This window comes from Lipotes vexillifer, unplaced genomic scaffold (genome assembly GCF_000442215.2).
Source record: "Lipotes vexillifer unplaced genomic scaffold, Lipotes_vexillifer_v1.1 scaffold149, whole genome shotgun sequence".
NCBI lineage: Eukaryota > Metazoa > Chordata > Mammalia > Artiodactyla > Lipotidae > Lipotes > Lipotes vexillifer.
Genome location: NW_006779962.1, coordinates 2,729,526 through 2,742,717, shown reverse-complemented (window position 1 = coordinate 2,742,717; position 13,192 = coordinate 2,729,526). Strand labels below are relative to the sequence as shown.

The window sequence follows — 13,192 nt, the reverse complement described above, 5'->3', positions numbered from 1 at the left end:
GGGGGGGGGGGGGGGCCGGGGGCGGAGACTGTGCTGAAATCAGCAAGGGCGGGAGGAGGACGCGCGCAGAAAAACAGAGCGACTCCAAGGAGTGTGCAGACACTGGGGACTTCGCCAAGAAACGTCCCGTTTCGTCTCAAGGCAAAGAAAAACTGCAGATGCTCTGGCTTAGTCTGGGGTGGGCACCTCCTCCCCCTCAACCCCGTCCCAAAGCTGGACTGCAGGTGATTTATTTACTTAAAGTAGGGCGGCATTTCTACTGCTGCCAACACACCCACTTTGCTTTATGAACCTTACTTTCAGTTTTCTCCTCCACCAACCAGGGCTTTACTGAAATTCCCTCTCCCCCAGGCTCTAACAGGCAGAGAAAGAAGGTCTTCCGGCACCCAAACTGATGGGGAGCCCAGCTCAGAAAGGGAGAAAGGAATCTTTCAAGAGACCTCGGAACAGCTGCCAGTCAACACACTGAAGGAGGACACTCCAGTCGAAACAAGTCTCCCCAAACTCCTGGACCATACTGTGTGCAAAGAGCTTCTGACGTCTAGAGGGTCCTTCGGAGATCAGGAGTTATTTTAGCTGAACCCTAAGTGGAACCGCCTGCACTAACGGCAGGTTTCCAAGTCGACGTCTACTGAGCACCAGCTCTGAGCGAGGGCTGGTCTACACCACGCGGCCCAGTGAGGAGCCTGGGCTTTGGGGCCAGACTGCACAGATTTGCAGTCACTTAAGAGCCGGGTGACCTTGGACAACGATTAAATGGGTCAGTGCAGGGAAAGTGCTTGAACAGTGCTTGACAAATGGCAAACACCCGCCAAATGGGAGTCATCCTATCTTTTCCTCACCATCCCCATAACCTTGTGATGGCACTACAAATGGAAGACAACTTCCACTCCAAGTGAGGGAGAGAAGTCACAGGGAGGTTAAGTGACCTGCCCAAGCCAAGCAGCAGAGCAGGGCCCTAGGCCTTCGGGGGACAGACGCTGTGGGAGTGTGTGGAAAGGTGGCACGAGAGGCCATCTCCTCCCTACTAGGGAACGGACCCCAAGACTCTTAGGGTAGAGGTGGGACTCAGTCCCAAGGCCGTTCGCTTACACCTCAGCTCTTACCACGCACACAGCTGTCCCTCTGCCTCACTACCAAAAGCTTCTGCCCATCTTACTCAACCACGTACCCTGAACCCAGCACCTACCCCGAACAAATCCCGACACAGGACCCTCAGGAAGATCTCAAGACTGAATGAGTCTCCCTGCCTTGCAGAATGACGGGGGGAAACAGGACTAATGAAAGCCGGCAGTGTTAAGTCAGGTGGGCAGGCATATTACTCAAGGAAAACCCACAGTACAGCCTAAGCGGGGCGGTGTGCTAAGAAAAGGGGGAAATCCCGCTGTTGTAGCGATGGCTTTGGCATACGGAGCCCACTCTTCCTCCCACCTGTGCCCTCCTTGAGCTGTGAGGGCAAAGAGAACGGCTTCAAGTCCCGCAAGACTATTTTCTGCTGAGGGTCAGCCCCTCAGAGCCTGGGTTTTATGGCGGCCAGACAGACTCTGTTCCTTATCCACAAGGGAAGAACAAAGCAGAGTGGTGGTACACAGCAAGGATCAGTGAGACGCAGGGATGGGACCAAAACTCTCCTAATATATTATCATCCCCCAGCAGTTTCCTCTTTTAAAAAGCAACAATGTGTTGTATTTCTTGGTGGCCCAGGGACTGTCCTCGGGGATTCCTGAGTCCACTAAGGTTGTAGGCATCGTCCTGACTCTGTGCGGGCTTCCAGGCTGGAGGGGAGAGCTTGCAGTGCAGCAGAGGTGAGGCGTACAGACTGTGGAGGCGGGCTGCTGGGCACCACCCCCCAGCTTCTGGAAGGCTGTCTAGGCTCGGGGCCAGGACCTGTGCTGTTAAAAAGCTCCCCCGGGGGATTCTGATGTCAGCAGTGTTGGGGAAACACAGGTGAACGGGCCGCTGCAGGTCTCTACCCACTTCCCACCACCAGGGGGCAGGACTGCAGCCACACAGCGCGGGGGTGGGAGCTGAGCCTGGACACTGGCTCCAGCAGCTAGGTGGCGCTCTTCCCAATGCAACGGACTAACGGTACTGAGTACATTATCTCACCTGCCAGCACGCAGCCCACGAAGCCCAAGCCCTCCCCGGCTGAGCTAGGAGAGCTGGGGCCTCTGCCTATTAAAAGTATGTCCCGCAAGATTAGTAAATAGGAAAAGTTAAGCACAAGTGTTTAGAAGTTGCTTATTTAGAAGAGAAGTCTGGTAGAGACCCAGATCTGGCTTTCCTCCAGTCAATACCTGCTTCCACACACTATGAAGAGGAGCTTCTCTCTGGCCTGTATTAACGTGAACAAAAGGGAAAGAAGACCCGGAGCCGTCGGGAGGCCGGGGTACAGTCCTGGGTTCATCACTAATTATCTGGGTTACCCTGGCTGCATCACTCGCCCCGCTGACCCTTGGTAAAAGAGCACGAGGCTGCGATCACTGGGCGCCTCAAGGTCTAGGTTTTCAGTGGACGCCACTGCAGGGCCTGACTGCACACCCCCCGAGGGTACCTCAGTGCCGAGCTCCGCCCTCAGGCCAACCAGCGTCAAGTGAAAGCCCTTTTTTCTTTTAAAAAGGACACGCTGATCCCAGCAGCGGGCAGGGGCACCAGGTTCCTGCCCCCCTCCACCTGCTGCCCTGATGTGATGTCACGGGGTCCTCAATTTCTGGGCCAGTTACCAAGAGCTCAGAACCAGGGAGACGATCAGCACAGCACTATTCTTGGGAACCTCTTCCCATCTCAGTGGGTTTCAAAGAGACTCTGGAGCGCAAACTAACAGGCAGCAAAGCCAAACATTTGTTACTTAGTCGCACACATGCTGGTCCTGCAAGTCAAAGAAATATAAATAAACTTTCATCTGCTGGATATGCTTTAATGCTATACAAGGAGATTAATCCAAGAGTTTGGGGTCTCTACTCCGGGTTTTGCCAAAGACAGACCCACCCTTGACGAGAGGGACACTAGGAATCTCTCCAAAGGAGAAAATTCTTTGTGGGTCTGGGAGTCAAAGATGTGAACCTAGTGTGTTAAATGTTTAAAGAGACAGCAACCCTGCCAGCAATGCTGCTCCAAGGATGAGCACTGGTTTTATGAAGAATATTTAAAACAGCCCCAGAAGTACTCATTTCATAAAAAGAGGAACCATGATTATTTCAAAATTGAAGGCTATGAAGCCAGTCCTGAAAGTGCTGGGGGCAATGGGGAGCAGTGCAGAGACTGGCTTCTAAAACTGGGAAAAAAGTCTAGGAGAGCGGAAGCATGGGGCTTTAGTTTTTATTATGCAGCTGGAGTCTCTAATCTGTACCCTGGATTTGTGTGCCACGGGTTCGGCAGGCTGAGAGGCCCAAGGAGGAAGCCTCACGGTCCAGGGGGACTAGGGATTTACTTAGACAGGATCAATACTTCCTTCTCTGCTGATGAAGGAGTCATTTGCATGGGCTCTGAAGGGCTTAAAACTGTCCACCGGAGCCTGGCAGTGCCGCTAGGGATGAGACCAGGGGCAGGGCTGTCTGGGTTGGAACTGGGGAGGGGGAGACAGACACTGCTGCTCCATCCTGCTTCAAGCCCCTTGTCACAGCTTTGAGATCCAGCTCTGTCTGAGAAGGATGATATCTCGTCTGTAAAGTGTAGAACGTGGCCTGTGGCACAGAACAGGGCCTCCATAAAGGAGTTTCTGTTTGGTGTGAGGGGTTCCAACCCGACCCTCTTCAAAGTCCCAGCCAAGATGCCACTGAAGCCCCAAAGGGAAGCCCCTCAACTCCCAGGACCCTTGAGAGCAGACTGGGTGGATCCTCCAGAGGCAGATGTGCCTCTCCCAGGTGTTAATGTGGGGTGCCAATTCCGTGAGGCAGGTACTCTTATGATCTCTGTTTACAGATGAGGGAACTGAGGCAAGTGAGGCCACACCGAGAGCAGTGGTCAGCTGGGGTCTGAACACGGGACAGCCCAGCTCCCAGCCACTGCCAGACCGCTCACTGGGGTGAACGTGACAGGAGGCCGGCCAGGACGGGGGAAGGGAGGGGGCTGGGTCTCACGGGGGGGCAGACAGACATGCTGCCAGGAAGGGGCCCTCAGCGGCGGGCGGCCTGTGGGGTGGTGGGAAGGGGCCCGAGAGGGCAGGAGGCCGGGCTTCCCAGAAGCGGCTGCTGGGTTCTGACCCGGGGCACATGAGTCTCGGGCAACCCCTCAGGAAGAAAGAAGCTGCAAGATGAAGGCAAGTGCTCTGCGCCTCCCTAATGGCAGAGAACCACAGACCGCTTCCAGCGGCCGGCGAGTGGGCGTTCCGGCTCCACTCTCACCGTCAAACTGGGGCGTGAGGCTCTTGGTCATCACCACCCTCAGCAGCGGTAGAGGGAGCCCTGCAGAGGGAAGGTGCTGGGGTATCATAAGGGGAAAACAAGTGATCAAATCTACCCCGGGTCTCGAAGCTTGTAAATATTCAAACACGACCCTTAGGAGACAAGGTGGTGATAAAGGCTGTTGAGCTGCAGCGTGAGTGGAGTGACCCCCCCGCCCTTCTCAGCTCCCAGGGACCTGGGCTAACCCTTCACAACGTCCCCTCCCCTCTTCCTTCTGCGGACCCAGCCCGGTCAGTGTGGTCCGGCTCTCAGGTTAGGAAGGGGCTGCCCTCTGGGATAACCCTGGAACTGTCCGTCGCCTCTCCTGTCCCGAAGCTTGTCAACAGCCCAATGCTTGGCTCCTGCAGAGTTGCCACCCGTGCACACGCCGCCCCGCCACTCACTGAGACCACGGACGGGAACCTCTCTTCCTTCGTGAAGCTGCCCCCCGGCCCTGCCACCGGTCAAAGTTGCTCCCTCGGCTTTCTGATTGGGGCTGCCAAGACACACGTGTGAGGCAGCGACAGAACACACAGAAACAGGACGCCAAGGCCACCATATTCGGTCCATCGTATGCAATCTCTCCTCTTGGAGGAAGTTGGACAGCATTTGAGAGAAAAGGGGACCACGAGAGCAACGGGATCCAGAAAAAGCAAAGGGCCCTCCTACAACATGAGACCCCCTTTTGGAGGCTGAGGGGTCCCCTCTAGGTGCGGGGGCCTCTGCCGACCGCCTCACCTGGGCAGGGCGCCCGCCAAGGGCAAGGACAGAGATGTGGCCCGCTGCCTTCGGGCTCTCACCACAACCACAGCCTCCTCCGGGGCCTTATCCGTGCTGTTGGAAGAGGGGCTTCTGGAAGGAAATGGAAGTGAGCTGGGAGGAAGAAATTTGAGATGTTCTAGAGCATGAGATTGAGAAGAACTGAACGCCTGTTGACTGAGTCCCTCTGGTGACGTGCGACGCTAGAGCAGGTACAGACACTCAGCCACGTGGGGACAGCTCCCCTTCCCGGGGCTTGGAACGGGTAACAAGTTAGGTCTGCCATATACTATTTGCGCAGGCACTCAATTTAAGCCAGGTACTCAGTGTCTCCAACATTTCAGAGAATTGGTCCCTCTAGGGCTCACGCAATCTTGTCTATTGACAAGCACCGGGTGGCCGCTTGATAAAGTCTGTCCCACAGAGGCCAGTGTCTGTATCGAAGCATGAATGAGGGAGTGAAAAAATGAATGAATGAGCGAACACAGGAATGAAGACGGAGTGGTGGCCTGCTCAGAACATCACCCCTCACCTTCCACGGCTAAGCTCCGCACGGGACTGAAAGGGTTACTTTTGCCTCTGCTGCCTCTAGAATAATGACTGTGGACGAAGAACCGGACATCTGCGGCTACGACTTTTGTGCTTTGCCTCCAAGTGAAAGAGCTGCGACTCAGGTGCCAGTTCCTCCGACACCATCTCTCTCGTCCCCACCTGCCCACCTGGGGCTGCACACACACTCCAGCTCTTTCTTTGGCCTCCCTGCCAAGATTTAACGCAGTAAAAGTAGCTGCAGAGCTGCTCTCGCTCTTCCTAAGTTACTGGATGAAAATGCCCACTGTTTTGAAGTTAGGAGGTTAAAGATCAAAACAGCGAGCGCCCCTGCAGAGCTTAAATGTCAGAAAAATACGAACACGCTTGAAACCGTTCCCGGCTCTTTGTGATTCTGCCCTTTCAGACGGTGCCCCCTACTCCGAAGTTCCATTCTCTGAATCTGCTCTGCGGGAGGCTTGCTGGCTATAAAAAGCTCCTTTGCCCTAGGACCGAGTGCAGAGAGCCTCCTGGACACCGTGGTAAATGATGGGAGCCTGTCGGCAGCCGCGGCTCCACGGCCAGCTGTCCCCAGCCCTCCACCGCCGGGGAAGGGGGCTAATGAGGAAGAGGGAAAGGGCTTGCTGACAGCCCCCGTCACAGACAAAAGGCAGGTCGCGTTTAGCTTCATGTGGTAGGATCTGACACGGGACCTCGAGTGCTTGTCTTTAACCTGGGGAGCCAGGCACAGCCCGAGGAGGATCTGACAGGTGCGCGTTTCCATTCTCTCACCGCCTGATGCTATTTTCCAGAAATAAAAAGGCAAGTGTAAGCTTGGCTTGGCTCTGCGAGGCAGTGTCCCCTCCCACCCCCGGCTTTGTCACCTTGAGGGAAAGACCTGGGGGGGGCTTCCCGCCTTCCCATCAGGCCTCTCTCTGCGGCGGCCGCCGCCGCTACTTGTGGGCAGGAAAACACACACAACACACAGCAACTGCAACCGCATAATGAGCGCCAAGGAAAGGAAGCGCTGGGGCCCTACCTACAGCAGAGCAATGCAGGGAGACAGCTGCCCCAGCGCTGCTCACAGAGCCACGGTGGTAGCTAGTGTCCCCACCTCAGAGCTGGGGTTGGGGCACAGTTCCGGCGTCTACCCACACGGTTAGGACACTCGGGAACTGTTTCCTGCCCAAGAAATGACCTCTTATCGGTGACCAAGGATCCTCCTTGACCTTGCACTTCCCCAATCACTTCTACTCCTGTTCCAGGTTGAGTCTTTCTGGATCAGGTTGACAACTGAGCCTCCCCCCGCCGGGTTACTTGGATGGGTGTAAGCAGGTTGATGACGGGCAGAAGGGAACGTTTACCACTGTGATCTCAAGCAGTGTCTTTCTGGGAAATGCTACAAGCAACATCAATCAGGACACCTCAAATTTAAGTGGGTGGACAGGAAGAAAATAGAATTCTAAGCAAAAGCTGATGCTAAAAAGCAGAGTTTGGAAATGTTGCCACCTAATCTTTTCTTTTGGCATTTTGAGTTTGAAATGTTAAACATCATCCCGTCAACTGGACCAGGCTTTCAGAATCTGCAAGGAACACGGCGGTGCCAGCTTTGCTTTCAGTCTGGCTGTGGAATAGGGAGGGCGGCCCTCTGACCCACAACAATGGCCTGAAACTAACACAATGAAATAAGCCCAGTGAGGTCACCCCCCATCGTGATTCCAACGCCCCACGTTCCTCAGCTTCTTTACCAACATCTCCCGCAAGAACAAGATCCCAAGCCCCTGCGAGGCAATGATGATTAGCTGGAAAGCTTTACTGACAGAGGATTAAACCGAATTCTGTACTACATTATTTTCCAATACATTCCTTAATTTGACAGCAAATGGACAATGTTTCAGTAGGGACGAGCACGGACTCTAATCCACTCGTTCTTACCTGCCCCGAAAGAAGGAAAAGAACCTCCACGTTATCTGCTTTTTGTTCTCATCAGAAAGCGCTAGCTCCTCTCTCCAAATCATGGTTCTTTAATCTAGCACAGGTCAGTCTCAGAGGTCAAGTCCATTGAGTTAAGAAATAGGTGAGGGGAGGGATGATAAAGGAACCTCAGAAAGAGCTCTGCATAAATAACGGATAACGTGCCATTCACCAGCTGACATAAAACTCCCATCTCTACAAACTCACCCATTTTAACTGCTTCAGACATGTTACATAAACTACGAGGAGGGAATTGGCGGGGGCTCCTACATCTCCCCAACTAACCAATATCAAATTTGAAACACTGCTGCACTGTGCGTTTGTACTTTTAAACAAATATAAAGCGTGCCTGGCAGGTTATTTTTAGGGGTGGTAGAATAAAAATATAGCACTTTCTCTCCAAGTCTATGCTTCACCGAATCTGTGTTTCACGCATTTTACAACTTCCTAATAAACTTTCTGCTTGCATTCAAAAATACTTAATACTACACAGAACATTAAAAACTGTATTTGCCAAGGCAAGCCTGGGCAAGGCCCTCCCGCATAAAGGGTATCTGAATGGAAATTGGACATTGTTAAAATCCCAGGTTATGGGTCTGTGATGCTCGGGGCCCCTGAAGTCGTTGCCCGCTTTTCGTGGAGCCAGAAGGTAACTCACTGAAATACCACAGGGGACACTAAGATAAACCAGGTTAAAAAAAAAACAAACCAAAACTGTGTTAATGTTCTTCACTGGGAAAGCGAAACAAGATGCAGATACGAGCAGTGCTCTTTCTCCTCAGAACGCTTTTCAGCCACAGCTGCTGGGGGAAAATAAAGAGCTGTCAGCAGGGACAAAGTTAGCAACTAAGGCCGAGGCTTTATGCAAGTTGAACAGGTAAAGGCCTTGGGTATGGTCACCTAGATAAGAAGGCCAAGGTTAAAACGTCGTTGCCTACACTAAAGCCCACACGTGACTACGCACTTTTTTTTTGGTGGGGGGTGGGCCGCGTTGGGTCTTCATTGCTGCGTGCGGACTTTCTCTAGTTGCAGCGAGCGGGGGCTACTCTTCGTTGCGGTGCGAGGGCTTCTCCTTGTGGTGGCTTCTCTTGCTGCGGAGCGCAGCCTTCAGTAGTTGTGGCTCGTGGGCTCAGTAGTTGTGGCATGCAAGCTCTAGAGTGCAGCCTCAGTAGTTGCGCCACACGGGCTTAGTTGCTCCGCGGCATGTGGGATCTTCCTGGACCAGGGCTCGAACCCGTCTCCCGTGCACTGGCAGGCACACTCCCAACTACTGCACCACCAGGGAAGCCTGTGACTATGTACTTCTTTCCCTTAGGCTATGGCCCAGGGAGGGAGGCTGTTTTTTCCTTTCTGCATCGAGGTAGCTCAGCTGGGTGAAGGACTGCGGCTGTCAGAAGAGCCAACACTATGATTCTCTTTTTGAAATGAATTTTAAGTTTTGGATTAGTTTCAGATTTACAGAAAAGTTGCAAACATGGTACACATAGTTCCCATATACCCCTCACCTGGTTGCCCCACTGTTAGCATCTTTCATTATCGGGTACGTTCATCACAACTAAGAAACCAGTGTTGGTTACCTACTATTGACCCAAGTCCACACTTTATTTGGATTTCACCGGTTTTTCCATTAATATGTTCTTTCTGGTTCAGAATCTAATCCAGGGTGGCACACTGCATTTAGCTGTGATAAGATCATGACATTTTCATGCTTACGTAGGCTCCCTAAATGTGTGGTGTTACGCCTCAGACCGCTCCCCAGCCCTGGACATCTGTCCTTTGCTTCCCCCTTTCACTGTAAAGGGGTCCAGGGAGCAGCGCGAATTGAGGCACATTAGACACCAATAGAGGGCTGGTCCATTATGCTCCTTAGATACAAAAGCCCAATGCTCACTGCTTAATGCGGATGGCGTTTCCTTTTGGGTGATGACAATGTTTTGGAACTGGATAGAGGTGGTGGCTGCACAACAATGTGAAAGTCTAAGAGCTATGGAATTGTTCACTTTAAAATGGTTATGTTATATGAATTTCACCTCAACTGCAAAAAACCTACCACCCTATGCTAAGCTACCCGGCACACCGTGGACACAGTTTTTACTCAAGTGGGGATAACTCAGGCTCAGCTTTCAAAATCACATCCTTCCTCCACACTAATCCCTCCACTGGCTTCTCACTGAATTGACAGTAAAATCCAAATTCTGCACCGGGACCTAAAGGCACCTGCTGGCCCGGCCCTGCCTCGCGTGCCTTCCCCGCTGCCCTCTGCCTGCTCCCATCACACGGGTCCCAGCGGTGCTGGACCGTGCAAGTCCCTCCTCCACAGCAGCTTTCAGGGCTGCTGCTTCCACTGTCTGGGACCCTCTTCCCGTGGCCCTTCGCATGGCTGGCTCCTTCTCCTGCTTCCCGACTCAGTTTAAACTTTGCTGCATAAAGGCCTCCTGAGACCACCCTGATGCGAAGGAGGTCCCTCCTGTCCTCGACCACAGCCCCCGGTAATGACCTGGAGTTCTCTTATTGATTCTGCTTCCTTGTTTGTCTTGTTTCCCCTGTATTCCTAGCACCTGGCATAGTGCCTGCCCATGGAAAAGGGGCTCAATAAATAATTGCTGTCGAACGTGAGGAGACAATGAGTGGATTTACAACAAACTCTATTATCTATCTGCACTGCTGGATGGAAGCGGACACAGAGGATGGAGAGCACAGAAGAAAGTGGCTGGTGCCCTGCAGGGGACCTGGCCTGAGAGCCATGGGAGAAGCCTTCAGAAGCCTCTTCAGGGCCTTCAGAAGTACTGAGCTGGGCCAGGGAAGGGACCCTTCCACCACTGGGAGCTGGGAAATGGACTTTCTCCGGTCTCATTTCATTTTTTCTGACATTTCCCAGAAAGTATTTCTTGGGGAAGCCCGACAGCTGAAAAAGATGCCACTGTAATACACAGTGGGGGTGGGGTAGGGCCAGCCCACATTCCTCAGCCCATCCTCACCCTTAAGGCACCCGTGTAGATTACAGGGCTGTGAGAAACTGAATTTAAAAACTGTGGGTTGAGTCTGAAGCAACTCAAAAGCCTCTGATTTTTTTTTAAAGGTATAATTTATATACAGTAAAATTTGCCCTTTGTGGGCATACAGTTCGTTCCATGAGTTTTGAAACATACAGTTGTGTCATCACCATAATTAAGACACAATATTTTCATCACCCAAACATGTGCCCTTATAGCTCTTTGGGGACAATCTCCTTCCCTCACTCCTAACCCCTGGCAACCACGGATATGATTTCTGTCCCTAATGTTTTCTTTTCCAGAACATCACATAAATGGAATCATACAGTGAGCAGCCTTTTGTGTCTGGCTCTCTTCACTTTTTAAAAAGCCTCTGATTTAAGACCAATGTTTATACCTCGAAGTATTCATATTTCCCTTAGCGCCTCTTGAGGAAGAAACAAAAAGTGCAACTTACCTTCTGGAATACTTGATAGCTGGATTTGGACCATATATCAAGCTGGGGGGGGAAAGAGATAAAATATCAGCATCGATTTTAGAATTTTGGACTCCAAGAAATGACACTGTAACTACCGTTATTAAGCTTGGAAAAAAAAAAAAAACATGATTATAGAAAAACAGAATCTTGGGGTTGAAAGGATCCTAAATGTTGAGCCTGAATTTCTTCTTTATCAACCTGTGGTGATTTGAGAAGACGATACGAAGAGATATAAGAAGTCAACCTGAGGCACTTGCTGCGTCCACAGCCCCATGACCTGAGCCCCTCGTTCACTTCTCTAACTTTGACCCCTGCCACAGTTCTCCTGCGTCACCCAACATGCCAAGGTCAGTCCTGCCTCAGGACCTTTGCACCTGCTGTGCTCTTCACCCGGACTGCTTTTCCCACAAACCCTCCCATGGCTCCTCCTTCACTTCCTTTGGCTCCAACATCACCTTGTCAGAGAGGCATCTCCCAGTTACTCGAAAATATTCCCATACCTTTTGTCTTGCTTCTCTTTGTCCCTTCAAAAATTAAAAATCTTCACAGCTCTTAAAACTAACTGAAGCTTTTACTTCTTTTGTTTACGTTGTCCTGGCACAGGACCTAGCACGTTACAGGCATGCGTGGAGGAAAACAGCCCCCCGCTGTTGAACACCTGTTCCACGCCAGGCACGCACTGGTCCTTCCACACGCACTCTCCCACTCACTCCCCAGAACAAGCCTGTGTGGCTGGTCCCATTAGCAACCTTCCTTCCCAGATGATGAGACAATGGTTCGGAGACATTCAATTGCCCACGGTAATCTGGAGAAACTTCTTACGGATGGTCTCACTTGGTGGTGCTCAAACCTGGGTGGCATCAGAAGCCCCTGGGGGAATTTATTTTGTTTTTTAATACACAGATTCCTTGGTCCCTCCCCTGGAATGTCTGAATTAGTAGGTCTGGAGTGGGCCCGAGAATATGTTTATTTGTTCGTTTGTTTTCACAGCGCTCCGCAGGTTCACTGTGATGGCTGCAGGTCAGGAGCCCTGGACCCCTCGGTCAAGGAAACAGAGGTCTGAGATGAAATGTAGGCAGCGTTCAGAGTCCAGTCCTCCTCTGGCCACACTTAGTCCTACACAGGGTAATCCGTGGCTCAGTCTAACCAAAACCACTCTGGCTTGACAGGTTGTATGAGAAATCAAATCAGTGCCTTCTCACTGTTTCAAGAGGTTAGAACAAACGGAGTATGGCAAAAATAGAACTACCCCCAACACAGTGCAGATTAAAAGAGTGGCCATCACTAGGCCCCAAGGCTGCCAACAAGTCAACTTTAATATACGAGTTCAAGAGCTGAGCAAACTGAAACCCCTGGTCAATGGGCCTCTTGAAACCTGCCTTTGGGGTTGGCCAATGGTCAAGGTGGAAAGCCAAGACACGGCTACTTAAGCCTGTGTGCTGTGTGATGACTCTCAAGCTTCTGCGAGCATGGGGACCTGTCAGATGGGAAGACTCCTCTAGGAAGACTGGAAGGGAAGCGCTGCGCCCGACGTGGAACAGTTCGGGGTTCTGTTTCCGTTCTGAGGGCTTTCTGAAAACCGCCCTTGGCAATGAAAGGTTGGGCTGCGAACAGGCATGCGTGCAGTTCTCCTGGCTTCTTCCTGTTCATAAGTGGAGGAATCTGGGTGGCGCTGAGGATGCCCCCCTGGACTCGGCAGGGCTCCTGCTGGAGAGGATAAGTTTAGCGGATCCAAGTCCAGGAACGATAGCGGAGGAACTGTGATTGAACATTTACTTGAATCTGTCTACCTCCCCCCACATCCCCACTGCTGGACCATCTTCTTCCTGGATTTCCACAAAAGCCCCCACTTGACTCCTCTCCTACTCTGGCCAAACTGCTCTCCAGAAGAATGGTGTCAATTTTTAGTCACTGCCCCCCCACTTAGGCCAATTGATGGAGTTAAGAATTTTAAAAATCTTAAGGCATTAGATTTTTATTTTGACAGGTTAGCAATTTGCAGGGGAAAAAGTGACATGTTACCTCCAGATAACTCGGAAGGAAACCTCAAAACAAACATATGAAGTTAATTCCCTACA

The 13,192-nt window shown here is 51.9% G+C and overlaps 1 protein-coding gene across 2 annotated transcripts in view; it reads right to left on the bottom strand.

The window, feature by feature from the left end:
* The window catches only part of MED27 (mediator complex subunit 27), a 211,311-nt gene that overhangs the window by 9,067 nt on the left and 189,052 nt on the right, over positions 1-13,192 (bottom strand). For both annotated transcript variants that reach the window (XM_007453114.1, XM_007453115.1), the window contains one exon: positions 11,094-11,135. In XM_007453114.1, the coding sequence (XP_007453176.1) occupies positions 11,094-11,135 (42 nt within the window). The remainder of the gene's footprint in view (positions 1-11,093; positions 11,136-13,192) is intronic.